The 16586-nt window shown below is 34.9% G+C and overlaps 1 protein-coding gene across 1 annotated transcript; it reads left to right on the top strand.

Annotated features, from left to right (window-relative positions):
• Positions 1 to 6470: 6470 nt before the first annotated feature.
• On the top strand, positions 6471 to 11346 carry LOC105053395 (large ribosomal subunit protein eL34). The gene is made up of 4 exons (XM_010934523.4): positions 6471 to 6632; positions 6899 to 6978; positions 10608 to 10717; positions 10816 to 11346. The coding sequence occupies exons 1-4, from the start codon at positions 6554 to 6556 to the stop codon at positions 10907 to 10909; spliced, it is 363 nt and encodes a 120-aa protein (XP_010932825.1). The 5' UTR covers positions 6471 to 6553; the 3' UTR covers positions 10910 to 11346.
• Positions 11347 to 16586: the final 5240 nt, after the last annotated feature.

The following is a 16586-nucleotide window of genomic DNA, read 5'->3' on the forward strand; positions in this document are numbered from 1 at the left end:
TTTGGGCCTCCAATGATCATTGAACTAATGGACTCATTATCACTCACTTAATGGGAGGCATTGACTTAGTTATCATTATAACTTAATCATTTTAGGGACCTAATAATTTTTGAGGATTTTATTAAAGGATAGTAGAGAAGAAATCATCCAGCCAATTTCAATCCTCCCACTGACTTCACCAAGTCAGATTAAAAAAGATTTAATTAAAGCTGGCATTAGGAGCACCTAAATCAGTCATACTGATTTACTTAATGACATGGGTGAGCTCTAATCACCAAGTGATCTAATCAAAATCTAACTTACCAGATTGGCCAGGTAAGTGAGATCAGTGGTGGGGATTTGTCATTAACTCGTCAATGATCGAATCAATGCGAGTAGCTCCCGCTTAAGAACCATTGGTCAAAACTGCCGAACTTACCTTAGACACCAACCGGTTCATTAGTTTTAATTTTGATCAACTTAGTAAATAGGGCTCCACCGCGTAGCCATGAATTAAGTCCATCTTGGTCTAGTTAAAGATATGGACCCATTCAACTACAACTATTGAAGTTGATTCTAGAGTATCCTTGACCTAATCTAATTCAACTTTTAATTAGATTTGACCAATTACTCCATTTAGTCTATTTTTTAAGCTAACCTTAGGTCTAACCCAATTATGGACCTAATTCATCTAACCCATTGACCCACAAGTTTATGCAATTGTCTTAGATCTTAATTCACAATTCTAGACCTACTAGACAACACTTAATTCTTTTAATTAAGTACTTGGGCTGATGGGTCAGGGTTTGGTATTTCGAAAATAATTTTTAAATTTTGAAAGATTTTATTTTCTGTTCACCAAATGTGTTGACTCATTTCACAAACGGGTCAGCATAATTCATAAACAGCAATCCTATTGCTCATTTCATAACAGAAAATAACTCAAAATAAATCATGAATTTTTTTTTAGATCTAATCTAACACATTCATGATAAATTTTATAATTAAGTCCTTTCGCTGCTTCATCGGCATGGGATATAATTGCATCGATACCCCTACCGCCATAGGAGACCCCATCGAATGGGAAGAGAGAGCCTTTAAACCCTACTTTTCTCCTATGACCGGACGACCATGGCAACCAACCCAATTAGATTACTTGCTACTTGGATCAAGTATATCTAAATATACCAATTTCAAAATTTAAATTTTGAATTTCAAATTTCAAATTTTAAATTTTAATTTTGAGATTTCAACCAAATTTCAAATTTCGAATTTCCAATCTTTGAATTTTAAATTTTTGAATTTTGAATTTCAAATTTTTGAATTTTGAATTTCAAATTTCAAATTTAAAATTTAAAATTTTAAATAAATTTCAAAATTCAAATTTCAAATTTGAGATTTCAACCAAATTTCGAATTTCGAATTTTCAATCTTTGAATTTTAAATTTTGAATTTTGAATTTCAAATTTAAAATTTTGAATTTTAAATTTAAACTTATAGATTACACCTTAATCTATGCATGCATATGTATATCATATTCTAGAACCATGCTCTGATACCATTTGAAGCGAAAATTCAGTGCAGGGGCAAAATGGTAATTTTAAATTTTTTTCAAAATTATTATTTTACAGTAGAATTATTAATTAATCTCATTAATTAATACTAATTAACCCTACACTAGGATCTAAATATGATACAACAGCATGCATTTAAATTTGAAATTCAAATTTGAAACAGTAAACTTTTTACTGTACTGTGTTCAGAACACATCACCTTTTGCGGGTAGTCGATCACCGCAATCTGATCACCATCGGAGAACTCTGATCATCACGTTGCAGCCACACTAGTGTCTGACCTCTGCGGATCATCCACACGAAGCTCCCGTCTGATCGGCTCCTCACGAATGCTAGTTCGTGATTTCATCCTTTTGCTGGCTGATGTTGATCGAACTCCTTCGATCGATATGTGCCGACTCCTCGGATGCTCTGGATCATCTGCACGGTTGGTTGAGAGGCTGATGGATCTTTTCTTAAAATTTGGTAGACTCACGACACTCGTGGCACACCAATCTCACTTCCCGAACCCTAGGTAGAAACCCTAGGGTACACACCAAAAAATCTGCACCCACTTCTCTCAACTTTTTCTCTCCTCTCGATAAATTTTGAACACTTCAAAATTTTTTCAGAACCTCCCCACGCCCCTTATCTCTTCTTTCTTATTTTTTTTTGCCCACGCCCCCTCCCTTTCTCATTTTATAAAACATCGCAAGAGATGTTGAAAGCGTGTGAGTGGATAAGAAGAGGTGGTTGCTCACTTAAATTCAAATCAAATTTGAATTCAAGTGTCAACCAATCTTATCCTCATCCATTTGTGTGAGAAAGAAGAGATGACGTGGCCTTTTTTTTGTGCGTGGAGACTTTCACGAGAAACCATTTCTCGTGTGGAATATGGGGCACACAAAAGAGGATAAGTTGGCGCATAGTTATTTGGTTATCCATTCAAATTCAAAACCCCTTTAAATTTGGATGGGTAACAAACCAAGTTAATCCAAATAATTGGCGCACAGAAACATGGGCATGAGAGGGCTTTGCGTGGGAGAAAATTCACAAAAAAATTTCTTCTCGTGAATTCAAATGGGCACAAGGAAGTTGGGTGGTGCAGGGAATTTAAAACAAGGTGGTTTGATTTAAATTAAGCCAACCTAATTAAAATAGGTTAAGCACAATTAGACCAGATTAAATCCTACACAATTAGACTTAATTAGGCTCAATAAAATCCTAATTAAATCAAGAATTAACTAAACCTAATCCCTGATCAAATCAGGGACTAAGCCACCTTAGCGATTAGATCAACACTTAACCTAATCGGGTCAATCCAAACTGAATCCAATTCAATTGGACTTGATCTAAAAATAATTACTCTATCAAATTGAGTTAATTAGCGATCAAATCACTAATTAAACCTCTCATAAATATTGAGTCCAAATCCGATGGGCAATTAGGCATCAGAGACCATCGATATGAAACCCTGATCAAAGAGTTCAAATTTCAAATTCAAAATTTAAAATTCAAAATTTTGACCCCGGTACCCAAAATGTGTGGAACTCATGATCAGAGAATCCTAATTCTCAATTATAGAGTCCCAGACACATAAGACTCATAATCAACCATCAGATCAGAAAGGAACCTCTAATGTGTGTGACCCCGCAGGTTCGAACCTAAGCCGGTAGCACAGGAACCAATTCCTGTACTAATCGAAGTAACCATCTAGCAATGGTACCCGATGATCGGATAGGTCGAATAATCGCAATCGCAACATTCAGAACCTACGTGAATATGGTTACCGTATAATTCATCCCTTTTGACCCCTGTGTTTAGGATGGCTCAGGGTTAAACTGTCAACCCTGATAAAATCATCCGAATCGTGCTCAACTCAATTAGTCCTGTGACTCCTCACTAGGACTACCCTGACCAAGATTTTGCTAAATTGAAACACGACTGTACATAGCTCCTAAACTAGAGTGGTCAATCCCATCTTGACACACGCACCGACAAGTCAAGTACTTGACTACACCCAGCAGCCTTCCGTCACTGAATTAGAAATTCAGGTAGTCCAGTGCCTAAGTGCAGTGAGTTGCTTGCAAGTCACCATGGCGGTCTCAGGTCGGAGGGACACTTATACCTATATCCCATCGGAGCAAATCTTGACAGCAGAAATAGCTCTGGAGTCGGTCACGTTCAGTGCAGATGTACCATTACATCTCACCTGTATGCCATACCAGTATCTCCACACTCCTTGGTTATGAGGACAACCAACCCATATGGCACACAACGACCTATGCTCGATAAACGTTGTCGTCCTTGGTAACAACGTATCATTTGATCGCGAACAGGTTTAAGGACTAAGCGACAAATCCTCCTTTGTCGAGTCTAAATAGTCCTAAGGACTTCACCACAACACAGGAGTTCATTAGAAGATGAAACATTTGTGATGAAAAAAATATCAAAATAACTTTTATTTATTTATAATTCATGTACTAATACAAAAGGAGCACAACCATCAACAGACTGACGATTGGCTTTGGGACACTATTCCCAACAGGCTCTACATCCTTCTTCCTACTCTTTGTAATAATGGATGAGTGGGATAATTATGCATATCTTCCCACTATCCAAGATGTACAAAAGAGGCATCACTATCATGCATGACAGCAATGAACCATGTGGCAAATAATAGCAAGGGCAAGTATCCAAAAAGAATAGTGGCATCTATCTTACTATCATTAGAAGTCACTTGCAAATATAAGATTGTCATGTTGAGGATCCAAAATATATTAATGAAATTCTAATTTGTCTTTATTATTTTTGCTTTAACCTTAATTTATCATGCATTTTATATTCCATTATGATTACCTTATAAAGGTGTTAACTTAGATCTCTCTTGGCTACACCCTATTCCTATCTAAATCCTTCTTCTTTAAACGATGGTATGATAGTATTGAAAGTCCTTGATGGTCAAGGCATCTAAATCCATGCTACTTGTATCCTCCATTTGATCATCTTTTCTTGGGCTGCTCTATTATCGATGGCACACTTGTATACTTATCTTCCTTTTGCCACTAGACTTGTCCTGCAACATCTCTAGTAGGCTGTCTAATAAACAATTTTTTTTTGCATACATGGAGAGACAGTAGGCAAACACATATATAAAGTTTTTGTTTTATTCGGGGCTAAAATTAAATCAATACCAAATCTAGTATCTATAGAATTAATGAATTTATGTATAATCATACATTGGTACATAATGAACGAAAAAAAAAAAGACAAACAAAACCCATTAATATTATTAAGCCCAACAATGCACATCACATGTGAGTTGTAACAAAGAAGAAAATTATGGTATTTCATTAATAAAATGAATGTGGAAGTGGTGATAAGATAAAAACTAAAATTAATTTCAGGCATTGCAATTGATCTTGCTGATGAGTGTTAATGGAGGATTGTGCACGTGCTTTCTTGTCAAACATAAAGCATGCCCCAGAATCATTGTTAAAATAATATAAATACCTAAGAAATTATAAAAAAGGTGCAGCATATGAAAAATGAGATGATTTGTGATGGATGAGTTTGGATACTAAACAAATAACACCATCATAATGTTACACCCTTTAAAGATATTTTTGATTTTCATCTATTAGTTAGTGTTCTAGGATTTAGCAGAAACATGTCATCAATCAAAATGAAAGCATGTCTAGTTGATAAGATTTGTAAGGTTGGTGACTTCTAATCATGCTATCTGGGTTAAATGTGATGCATTTCCAATTTACAAAGAGGAGTTAGATACATGCATCCACCAGCTGGATATAAATAAAAGACTCACATTATCTTTTAAAAAGACAAAAACCATTAGTTACACCATTTATCCCCAAGTCTACTTTGGATCATGAACAGTAGGTGGGATAGAATATTTGTCATGTCATATCCTTGAACATGTCCACAGTGGATAAAATTATGGGATGGAATTGCTAATCCCCAACACTTTGATCAAATAGAGAATAACTGTGGATTGATGGTTCTTAGGATCCTCAAAATTCCACCTTTTCCCATATTTTATCCCCAGTAACTAAAGAAAGAGCAAAATGGTTACTCTTTTGTTGAGGAAGATTCTCATATCTGATAGGGTCGGGATTTAATTGGTCTTATATGTTTATAGACCCATCTGACTATTGGTATAAGCTTTTGGGTTAAGTTTGACCATGGTATAAGGACTGTTTATGCTCCTACTTATTAATTCACATATCACTCCTATTAATCCGATAAGGTAAGAACTCTAAGAGGTCTTGTATACACTTTTGGATTGAATTTGAACATCATTAACAAAAATAATTTAGAAAACTAAAGGCATTCTCATCTTTTTATCCAAAAAAATAATTAGTTCATGTCAATTGCATAATGAATAATTAATTGGCATAAAAATATCTAACCTAAACAAAAGTTTCAAATTTTTTCTATTTATCTCATGTTATCTCTATAGTCATCATATTTATTCATGAATATACCAAGAAGTTCACTGAATGGCTTATCTGCTTCTGGATCAGGCTCTAAAGTTTGAAGGAGTGATGCATATTTTATCCAAATGATTAAAAAACAATGAAAATATTAACAATATATATTAATCAAATTTCACGGAAAAATGATACACAAATGCAATGGATGGGCCTTTTGACAGACATAAGACAATATATTCAGGCTGGACCAGTTCGAGCCAACAACTCGAGCCGGATCCCGGTGAACGGAGTCAAGGATCGCTCAGACAAAATAACCCTGATCTTACTTCGGCTCGAATCGATGGCACTGGTCTAGCATGAACCGGAATTAAACCGGTCCAATTTCAACTCCATTTTCCAATTCCACACAAAAAAATCGCGAGCATTGGATCAAATAAATAATAGCCGTTGGATCTAGGTCATTTTCGGACCCCTCTTTTTATAGTCTTCCGGCGAAGCACTTTCTCGTCTGGGGTTTTAGCCTCCAGCTTCGAAGAAGAGAGGAGGGGAGATAGAAGGGAGTGCGAGATGGTGCAGCGATTGACGTATCGAAAGAGGCACAGCTATGCCACCAAATCGAATCAGACCAGGGTAGTCAAAACCCCAGGTGAAGATCCGATCATGCCGCTCTTTAATTGTTCGAGGGTTTATGAAATCTTTTAGGCTTTTCGCCGTTGATTGATTGAATCTTTTTTCTTTTTGTTTTGTTTCCATGCGAATCGGAATTTGTGACTTTTGGTCGAACGTTTCGTTTAGATCTCATCATCTGAGATGCTGGGTTATGGTGTTGTGATTTTTTTTTGTTTGCCCCGAGTGGGGGTTTGTCATGCGTTCTTCTTTTAACCTTGATTGGACGTTGATTCGATAACGCAGGTGGCAAGCTTGTGTATCAGTACACTAAGAAGAGGGCGAGTGGCCCGAAATGCCCTGTGACTGGCAAGAGAATCCAAGGGGTATCTGGTTCTTGTTTCACCATCTCTTTTAAAAAACCTGTGTGAATGCTAAATTTTGAGCTTTTCCTTGTGCGAATCTTTTCCCTCTTACTATTAGTTGATAGAATTTCAAGGTTTAGATGGTTGTTTTATAATTATTCAGCATATGAGCTGGATTTCTGTCGTCTAAGATAATATATTTATCTCTAGATGTTTAGTACGTAGTATCCCATTGACAGTGCTTCATCATCGCATGTAAACTTCTGTTGCTTTTTCATATAAAAAGGAGGGCATGAACGTTTCCAATTGGATGTATATACGACACGTACAGTCAATATAGTTTGGGATATTGGGATCATAAAACATCAAGCAATTGTTCTCTATGGGCCAAAAGAGAAAGTTATGTTGGTGTTTTGAATATAGCATGTTTAATTTTGTCATTCGTTTGAGATCTTAACTGTTTGAGTGACGATAACGGTTATGATGCATTATGGATGTGGATAAGAGATATGGACATGGTATTACAGATTTTTTTTGTTATGGTGTATTTGAAAAGGAAAAGGACAATTAATAAGTTATATTACATTTCTATGCATCTCAGTGTTTTAAAAGGCAGCTATTGGGATGTGGGGGTTCAAGGGACCACGTAGTGCATATACAATATGCAGGTTGCACAACAGGTGCTTGTGCAACTGCTTTTTTTTTTTTAAAAAAAAAACTATTATAAAGATAAATTAAATATATGAAGTATAACAAAAACAGCATCAGTTGTAGTAATCTATTTTTGATAAGTAATAGCCATATTAGTAACAATAACAGCTAATAGTTAGTGCTTGTTAATACTTCATACCTAATAGTTATAGTTATAACATAATCACCATATAGTCTTGTTAACACCATATGAGGCCCATGTAAACCCATACCATATGAAACCTGACCATCATTCTTAACCTAATTCATTTGCATGGGTCTGCATAAAAAGTGGGCTGCATATGCTGTCCTAGAATGCCAAGTAGGCTGCATATGTGGCCTTACAGTGCCAAGTGGATTGCCTTCCTTTTCGGTATATATGCAGCATGCCATATATCACAACCACATTTAAGCAATGTAGTGCTGTCAATGGACCGCATTTGCATATGTGGTCAAGAGTTTTCACCAGGATCAAATACAGGTCAGATTTTCTAACCAAAATTTAAATGGGTTGGATTTGGGCCAAAGCTTTGACCTGACTTGAGCCATTAGGGTATGGCTCTATTTGGATCGAAATAGTTTAGGTTTGGTTAGTCATGATCTTGGATAGATTTTTTTTCAGTGATCAGTCTTTTTCTTGATACTAGTTGTTAAATCATTTTGAAATTTAATGGTAAGAATTGTAAGTGTTGGTTTTGATAGGTTGGCATAGACTTATTAGGGACTCGATTACAAAATAGATTAAGTTACATTAAATGGATAACCCGAAATGACCCATGGGTGGGTATGGGTCAGTAGGTCTTGACCTGTTGTTGGGTTGTATCAAGGTTTTGTATGTTGTTGTCTTTACTTGATCTGACTCGAACCCGATCTGGCCCATTGCCATCCCTATATGTGTGTATATGAACAGCAAGTTGGGTTATGGAGTTTCTCTAATTTTCCATCAGGTGAATAAGTAATTAAAATTCTCATGATACTCTTTGTTTATAATGATTATTAGACAGGGTAGTTTTGGAAAGAAACATTAGGTTACATGGATTCTATTTCCATCTCTTTGCTTATCTTTTCCCCATTACTCAACATATAAAATCTCATGTGCTCATCTGTCCACTCTCTCTCTCTCTCTCTCTCTCTCTCTCTCTCTCTCTCTGTGTGGATTTTGTTGAGGGGGGGGGGGGGGAGGGGAGCTGTGTCTACACTGCAAACACAACCCGGATGCTGGCTAGGTAAGAAAAGAATAACAGATCAGGACACTCTCTACCTTCCACTCTGATCATTGAGCATATTATACACAATATGAGTTCTGAACATGGATCCAAGTAGAATCAAAATCTTTGCAGATAAATATCTGACCTAATAATACCCTCTAATGTCTATTAAAAAAATCTCAACTATGAAGACATTCAAAGATCCTGTATCTAATACATATGGCTGTTGTTTTCAATAAAATCATGAAAGAAGGAAAATGAGATGATCATAGTGGGACTTGCCCAAGGATGATACCTTCCTTTTTTTCCAAGAAAAAAAAAAAGAATGGATGTTGATTCGAATTATCCAAGATGTCCATGTCCAAGGTGTACTAGACATGAAAGAAATGGCCTCAGCTAGACTACAAAGACCTGATTTGGATTTTGATGACATGGACAATGCCCTTTTAATTGTCTTAGTGTTATATTTCATATATTCATTGAAACCCTGCACTTTGACTGAGGTTGCCACACATAACATGGTTGTAGATGCCCGTTTTGGCATGCCTTCCTGGAATATACTTCACATATTTTGTTTGTTGTTTAGGAAAACATTTTGGTTTCTGTATTACATGGTTATAATGCAGTTAGTGTACTGCATTATTTAATCTTGCTTGGCAGTATTAGATTTCAACTTTGTTGTTCTATCACTGGTTACTGAAATAAACTTAACAATTGTTTTGAATTTGATCAACAAATTTTCTGCTGTTGATGTTTTGAATATGATGCACCAGAAATTTCTAACTGGTTTATATTTTTCAATAATTGCTTTTTACTGGGTGATCAAAGAAACCTAATTGAAAATTGAGAAGAGCGGAAGTTGGTTGATGTTGACATTTTGATTTTTCTTAAACGGTATAGAGGAAAAATTGTTTCCCTATTTGAACATTGTGAAGCACCTTATGACTTGCAAGTTAGGTGATTAAGATTCTTTCTGAATCAAAGCATACAGAGAATCTGGTTGGTGTTTGAAAAGTTTTAAAGTTCAGAAATATCATTTTCTAAAGTTGCTTTATAGTTTATCTTTTTCTTAGACAGTTCTCTGCTCCTTTTTGAATATCTTATATCTAGTTCTGAAATTTAGTCATACTCCGTATTCATTTAAATCATATGGCTTAGACAAACGATGAGTCCCTTTTGTCAGGATCCTTTCTTATACTCGAATCATAGATTGAAATTCCATTTGTGGGTTGCTTTTTTAATTCTTTGAACTTTATTAAGCTAATTACATTGCAGTCTTGCTGATGAAGAGAAGAATGCATGAGAATGTGAATGGTGGTCGGCTGTGCAACTGTTTAAAATTTATCGAATATTTTAGACCTCTTTTATGCATTAAATACCACCTTAAAATAATATGCGGTTGCCTATGGAAATGCATTTCTGCATTACAGTTTTCCAACAATTGTGCATTTGCTTAGGTTAGTGGACATCGACTGGAGCTTGTTTATAACTGTTGTCTGCCCAGGGTTTGTCTTGATCTCAACCGACTAGTACCATATACCTCCTGCCTCTAGCCTATTTAGTATGTGTACTAGTTGTTGCTCTGACGTGTCATATTGTTACATGATGTATTTTGGAAACTTTGGAAGTTCTTGGTGTAGTAATATTTGGGTGGATAGCTTAAGATGTTGCTTCTGTAGCATTAATTTATCTTCTTAACTCTCAATTATTGCCTGCATATGAGGAAGCATAATGTCTATATTGTACTTTTAGATTCCTCGCCTAAGACCTGCTGAGTACAAGAGGTCTAGATTGTCTAGAAACCGGAGGACTGTGAACCGTGCTTACGGTGGGGTTTTATCAGGAAGTGCTGTAAGGGAAAGGTCAGTAACCACTTCTTTTTTGTCCGGTTTGTATTGAGTTTGATTATTTTCATTGCTCCTGTCTTGTATATGATCTAATACACTAGTTGGTTTTGTAGGATCATTCGGGCTTTTTTGGTTGAAGAGCAGAAGATTGTTAAGAAGGTTTTGAAAATCCAAAAGGCCAAAGAAAAGCAAGCCTCTAGGAGCTGAAAGAGGCGAGCAGCAAAATGCTTGAATTTTGAGTACATAGAAAATTTTTACTAGCACGGTGATGATTGCGAGGACTTTGGCATGGCGTTTGGTTGGGATAATTGTTCAATTTACAGGGCTATGGATTCAGGGGTATTGATCCGTTCTTAGACTTGTTTTGACTTTTTGTTGGTTTGGACTAGCACTCGAACATTTGTTGAATCGTTGGGTTTTTAGAATCTGTAATTTTGCTTTATCATCGGGTTTCTCTCTCATTTGTGTGCTAATGAAGAACTGCCCCTAAATACCTCAGCGGCCTAATTTCACCTTTTCGCTGGTATGTTGGACTCACTGGATTTGTAATTTGTGTCCAACCTTATTATTCCGTCACTTGGCACTTGGTTTGCCAATTTTTAATTATATTACCCAATGAATAGGTTGATATGCTTTCTATTTTATGCGAGAAGGCATCATGTTCCTTTTCCTTTATATAGCATTTTTTTTAACCTTTATGTACATAAAGATTATTTTACGTCTGATGGTGGTTCTCTATCCATGGCTTGGGCTATTCTGTGCTCCTTTTAGTTTACAGGGTTGTGGTCTCTCCACAAGAAAGAGGAAATAGTGGGAGGGGTGCTTCTTTCGGATCATTGATGAAAAGGTACAAGAGTAGTTTTTTGTACACTGCATCCATCCGATGTAGAAAAAAATATACTGTTCCATCTAATTGCACCACCTACCCATCAGGGGTGGGCATAAAACAGTTTAACCTGTTGAATCGAATTAAATCAAACTATTTTAGGTTGTTTGGTTTGAGTGAGTGATTTTTTAAAAATAGTTCACGAAGCCAATCGAACCGCTATTTATGGGTTTGGTTTGGTTTCAAAAATTCTGAAGTCCAACCACACCGTCAAACTGTGAACTTTTATAAATTTTTTAATAATTTAAATGTTACTGAAAAAATTCTATCCGCTAGTCAGTAGCCAGTTTGGCGGTCTTCATTTTTTCTTTTCTCTCGATCTTTCTTCTCTTCTTTTCTTTATTGCATCTCTTTCGATTTTGTTCTCTCCACCTCCAGCTCAACAGTCACCATCATCGTCAAAAAAAATTCAATGTTTCGACTCGAGTCCAAGTCATCCCTATCAGAAGATAAACTCGTCTCCTCCGGTTGTGATGCTCTATTTCTTCTTCATATTCTATGGATGTACTCTTTAATTATCTCCTCCTATGTGAGAATTATTTTGTTCGCCGTGTATATATGTGGTAGTAAAATGAAAAATTTTAGATATTTAATGATAAAATTTCATGAAAAATTTTTGTTTACTATCGAATTGTGCATATGATTGCACAAGTCTTCGAGCTCGTATTTTATTTGCAGTACCATTTAGGTGTCTGACAGAATGTGTAGATGAGAAGATTCTTTGCAAAATCTGTTTGAGAGTGATTTGTACTGGGTTTTATTGATCGTCAAAAGTTAAATATTTTGCGAATTGAGAAGAGATTTCAATGATATTTCATTTGTTAAGCAAGACCAGAGCAATCAATTACATATTTTGTTGATGCAAATCAAAGCAGGAAATGTGGGTCATAGTTTGATGCTTAATCATCTCAAAAATTATCTAGCCAAAAATAAAATCATCTCAAAAGTTGAACTTACACATTAAACCGTAACGTTCCTATTTTTTTTTTTTTTTGTTGCAACCTATAGGTATTTAATAATAATTCCACTTTTAAGACATCCACATGGCGTCAGTCAATGAATCGTGCAACGTGAGTTTGTATAATGAGATTAAAATGTGAGCTTATATAATTATGTTAATATTTATTTTTTTTTTTTTCAGATGTCACACACGAATGAAACTCTGCATAATCTTAAATGTTCTAATTCTATTCTCACAGGTACAAAGGAAGAACCCTCTCGCTCTTCAAAAGGAAAAAGAAAGAAAATAGTGAAGCAAAGGGTGGATGTATGGGATTATTTTACCAAAATTAGTGAAAAAGACAACGAACACTAATATAAGTGCAATCATTATAGCATAGTGTGTAAATGTGATCTCAAGAGATATGGCACTAGCACTAGGCTTACTTGACTAGTAGGTGTAAGAAGTACCCATACAACAAGAATAATCATTCCGAGGCAAAATAAATAGAGTTGAATTATCATAAGGTTGAGAGTGATAGAAAAAGCACCTTAACTAGTTGGAGGTTCGATCAAGAGGCCATTAGGAAGGCATTGGCATACATGATTGTTGTTGATGAGCTTCTATTTAAGTTTGTTGAAGATGAAGGATTTTATCATATTTGCAATGCTCTTCAGCTTAAGTTTCACATCCCTTCATAATTTACAGTTGTTAGAGATTGTTATGAGATATTTGTACAAGAGAGGTTGAAAGTAATTAGTCTTTTGGAAATAAATTGTAGAAGGATTTGTCTAACCATGAATACATGGACTTCTATTTAGAAAATTGATTATATGTATGTCACAGCTCACTTTATTGATAATGATTGAACTTTGCGTAAAAAAATAATAAATTTTTATCCAATTTCAAGTCATAAAGATGAGACTATTGAAAAGGCAATTGAAAAATGTTGCAATAGCTGGGATGTTGAAAAGCTTATAGCTATTACTGTTGATAATGTAAATTCCAACAATGTTGCCGTTTCATACTAAAAAAAAAAGAATCAACAACTAGAGATGTTGTCTTGAAGGGATAGCTTTGACATATGAGATGTGTTGCTTATATTATGAACTTGATTGTTAGTGATGGATTGAAGTATGCAAATGACTTTGTTACTCGTGTTCGTAATGCGGTGAGGTATGTAAGGCAATCTCTAGCTAGAATACAAAAATTCAAGTCTTGTTGTGTGGCTACAGAAATTCAAAAGGTTTGATTTGTCTTGATATACCAACTAGATGGAACTCTACCTATATGATGTTGGATATAGCTGAAAAGTTTAGAGATGCTTTTAAGAGGTTTGCAGATGAAGATGGTAGTTTTAATTCTGAACTTAGTGAAGGAGGAGGTTTGGGAAGATCGATAGATGTTGATTGGGACAAAGTGAGGGAGTTAGTGAAATTGTTGGAGAGTTTTATATTCTTCCTTTGCATGTGTCGGGTGCATTGTATGTTACCTCTAATTTGTATTTGCATGAAGTGAGCAATGTTCTTGAAATGTTAAAAGAATGTTGCGCAAGCGATAACTTTAAATTGAAGGATATGGCTAAAAAAATGAAAGAAAAGTATGATAAGTATTGGGGAGGTCCAGAAAAGTTGAATGTTTTATTGTTTATTGCTTGATCATTGATCCTAGATACAAGATGGAGTTTGTGGATTTTGCTATTACATCAATGTATGAAAATGAGAAGGTTGGGATAGTGAGTGAGAAGGTGAAAATAATTTTGCATGCTTTGTTTGAGGAGTACAAGATTTTGAGTGGATGCTCTACCCCTAAAGTTCAAAGTGGAGGTTCAAGATCAGACACTTTTGATGTTGAACCGAAACTACAAATGAGGAATATCATGAAAGCTTATTTTAAGCAACATAAGGCTAAAGTTCAAGGTGCAGATGCCAAGTCTGAACTGGATAGGTATCTAGATGAAGATAACGAGGATGATGAAGATGAGTCATTTGATATCCTAGAATGGTGGAAAATAAATAATCCTAGATGTCTTATTCTTTTACAGATGGCACGTGATATTTTAGCTGTTCCAGTCTTCACAATTACATCAGAATCAACTTTTAGTACTAGTGGTCGAATGCTTGATTACTTTAGAAGCTCTGTCTCCTAAGATAGTAGAATCATTTCTTTGTACTCAAGATTAGCTTCAACCATCGCCAACTCCAATCAATATCTCAGAAAAAATAGAGAAAATTAAAGTGCTAGATGGAGGTAATATTTTCATTAGAATTTTCAATTATCATACTTCATTTATTATTTTGCATTTGTCAAGGTACAACATCACTCATTTCCTTTTTTTTTTCCTTTTCTCTAGAACTCTCAAATTTGAGTTTGACTTCAAAAGTTATTGATATTGCTTGATCTACTTACGATCGATGAGTTCTTTCCCCAACCAAAGAACTATCAAATTTGAGTTGTAAATGTAATTGCTTGTAACGTATATTGAGTGCCTAAAGCTAAATATGTAATGCTTGGTCTTAAATCTTCATAGGTAATACTTATGCAGGTGTCTTAAGTTTTGTTTACATTATTGGTAGTTGTTTATTATTTATCTCTTTCACACATTGATGTTGAGGTATCATTAATTTTTATAGGTTTGTCTCCAAATATCATGATTCCAGTTTTGCATTGTTGCCCTTTGAATTCATTTCGAGTTCAAGCTATGCAAGATAATGACTAATGGTTTCCTAATGTTCAAAGAAAGAAGCATATAATTATTAACTAGTGTCTATTTTTATTTTTCGACAATATGACTTGATTGATGTCTTATATAATTGCATTTGAGTTTGGAATTTGAAGTGGGTGTTCCATGGATCTTTAGATTGTTTGACTAATGTGTTATATTTGAGTTTGGAATTTGAAGTAGATGTCTTATATTTAAGATTTATCTAGTCCATTAGATATTGATGGTTTTATCTTGCACTTTTTTATTGATTTATAAAAATTTTATTTTGAATTTGCTCATTACATTCTCGACCAGGAAGGAAAAAAATAATATGTGAAACGATTTGGAACCAAACCGAACCGCCTAAAATGGTTCGGTTCGATTCAGTTCCAATAGGTAAAATGATTCGATTTGGTTAAAAAAAATCCCAAACTGTTTTAAAATGGTTTGATTTGATTTAACCTTCAAACCGAACCAAACCGTACCGTATTCACTCCTAATAGCCATCACTTTTTAATGCATATTTAATGTCTACAATAATACTTTTTTATTTAAATTTTGAATGACAAAAATATCCTTTTTTTTTAAAAAAAATAATGATATCTTGTGACCATATTATGACATCCTGTGGTCAAATTATGATTTTCTACTCATAATTTGAAAAACAAAATATTATAAAAGATATTTTTATTATTTAAAAATTTCATAAATTTTTAATGGTGAAAATATCTTTCTCTCTTTAAGACTTCTGAAAGAAAAATTATAACATTTTATGTATAAAAAGCTATAATTTGACTATAAGATATTATAATATGATTTCAAGATGTTATAATTTTTTCAAAATAAAAAAGATATTTTTGTCATTCAAAATTTCAAACGAAAAAATAAAAAAATACGTATTGAAAAATAATGACTATATACTTCAATATAATTAGATGATACGCTCCACACTAAGTTTTTTGCACCACACGCGGTGCACAAAAACTTTCTCAAAAATATAACATATACCATTCAATTGGATGGATGATGTTAGCTTCCCCACCTTCACAAAGCACATACCTCAGAGGGCTTTTAGCCTCGCCTGTTGCGACCATATCGTATGTGATTCACCTATACCTTCAGAGCTACCCTTGCTGTTCGGATTAGAAAGTAGAGATCGTATCTTTCTTGCATGGTCGACCATGAACTTGTCTCGTACTGCCATTTAACCCATTTCCAAACATTGGAAGCTTGTGCTACCCGACCCTCCGTCGCATCTAATTTTCTCGATCTGCAAGCGCAAATCACCAATCCTGACCATTTCTAAATTTGTGCGGGCCATCCATTTAGTCCCTCAGGTAGGAGCCGCCAGTCT

This window comes from Elaeis guineensis, chromosome 2 (genome assembly GCF_000442705.2).
Source record: "Elaeis guineensis isolate ETL-2024a chromosome 2, EG11, whole genome shotgun sequence".
NCBI classification, from domain to species: domain Eukaryota; kingdom Viridiplantae; phylum Streptophyta; class Magnoliopsida; order Arecales; family Arecaceae; genus Elaeis; species Elaeis guineensis.

Bases quoted from the DNA above. Each gene is read 5' to 3' on its own strand.
- LOC105053395 (XM_010934523.4), top strand. From the start codon at position 6,554: ATGGTGCAGCGATTGACGTATCGAAAGAGGCACAGCTATGCCACCAAA. The intron at 6,633-6,898 runs GTGAAGATCCGA...TCGATAACGCAG, and splicing joins CAGGGTAGTCAAAACCCCAG to GTGGCAAGCTTGTGTATCAG. The intron at 6,979-10,607 runs GTATCTGGTTCT...TTGTACTTTTAG, and splicing joins CTGGCAAGAGAATCCAAGGG to ATTCCTCGCCTAAGACCTGC.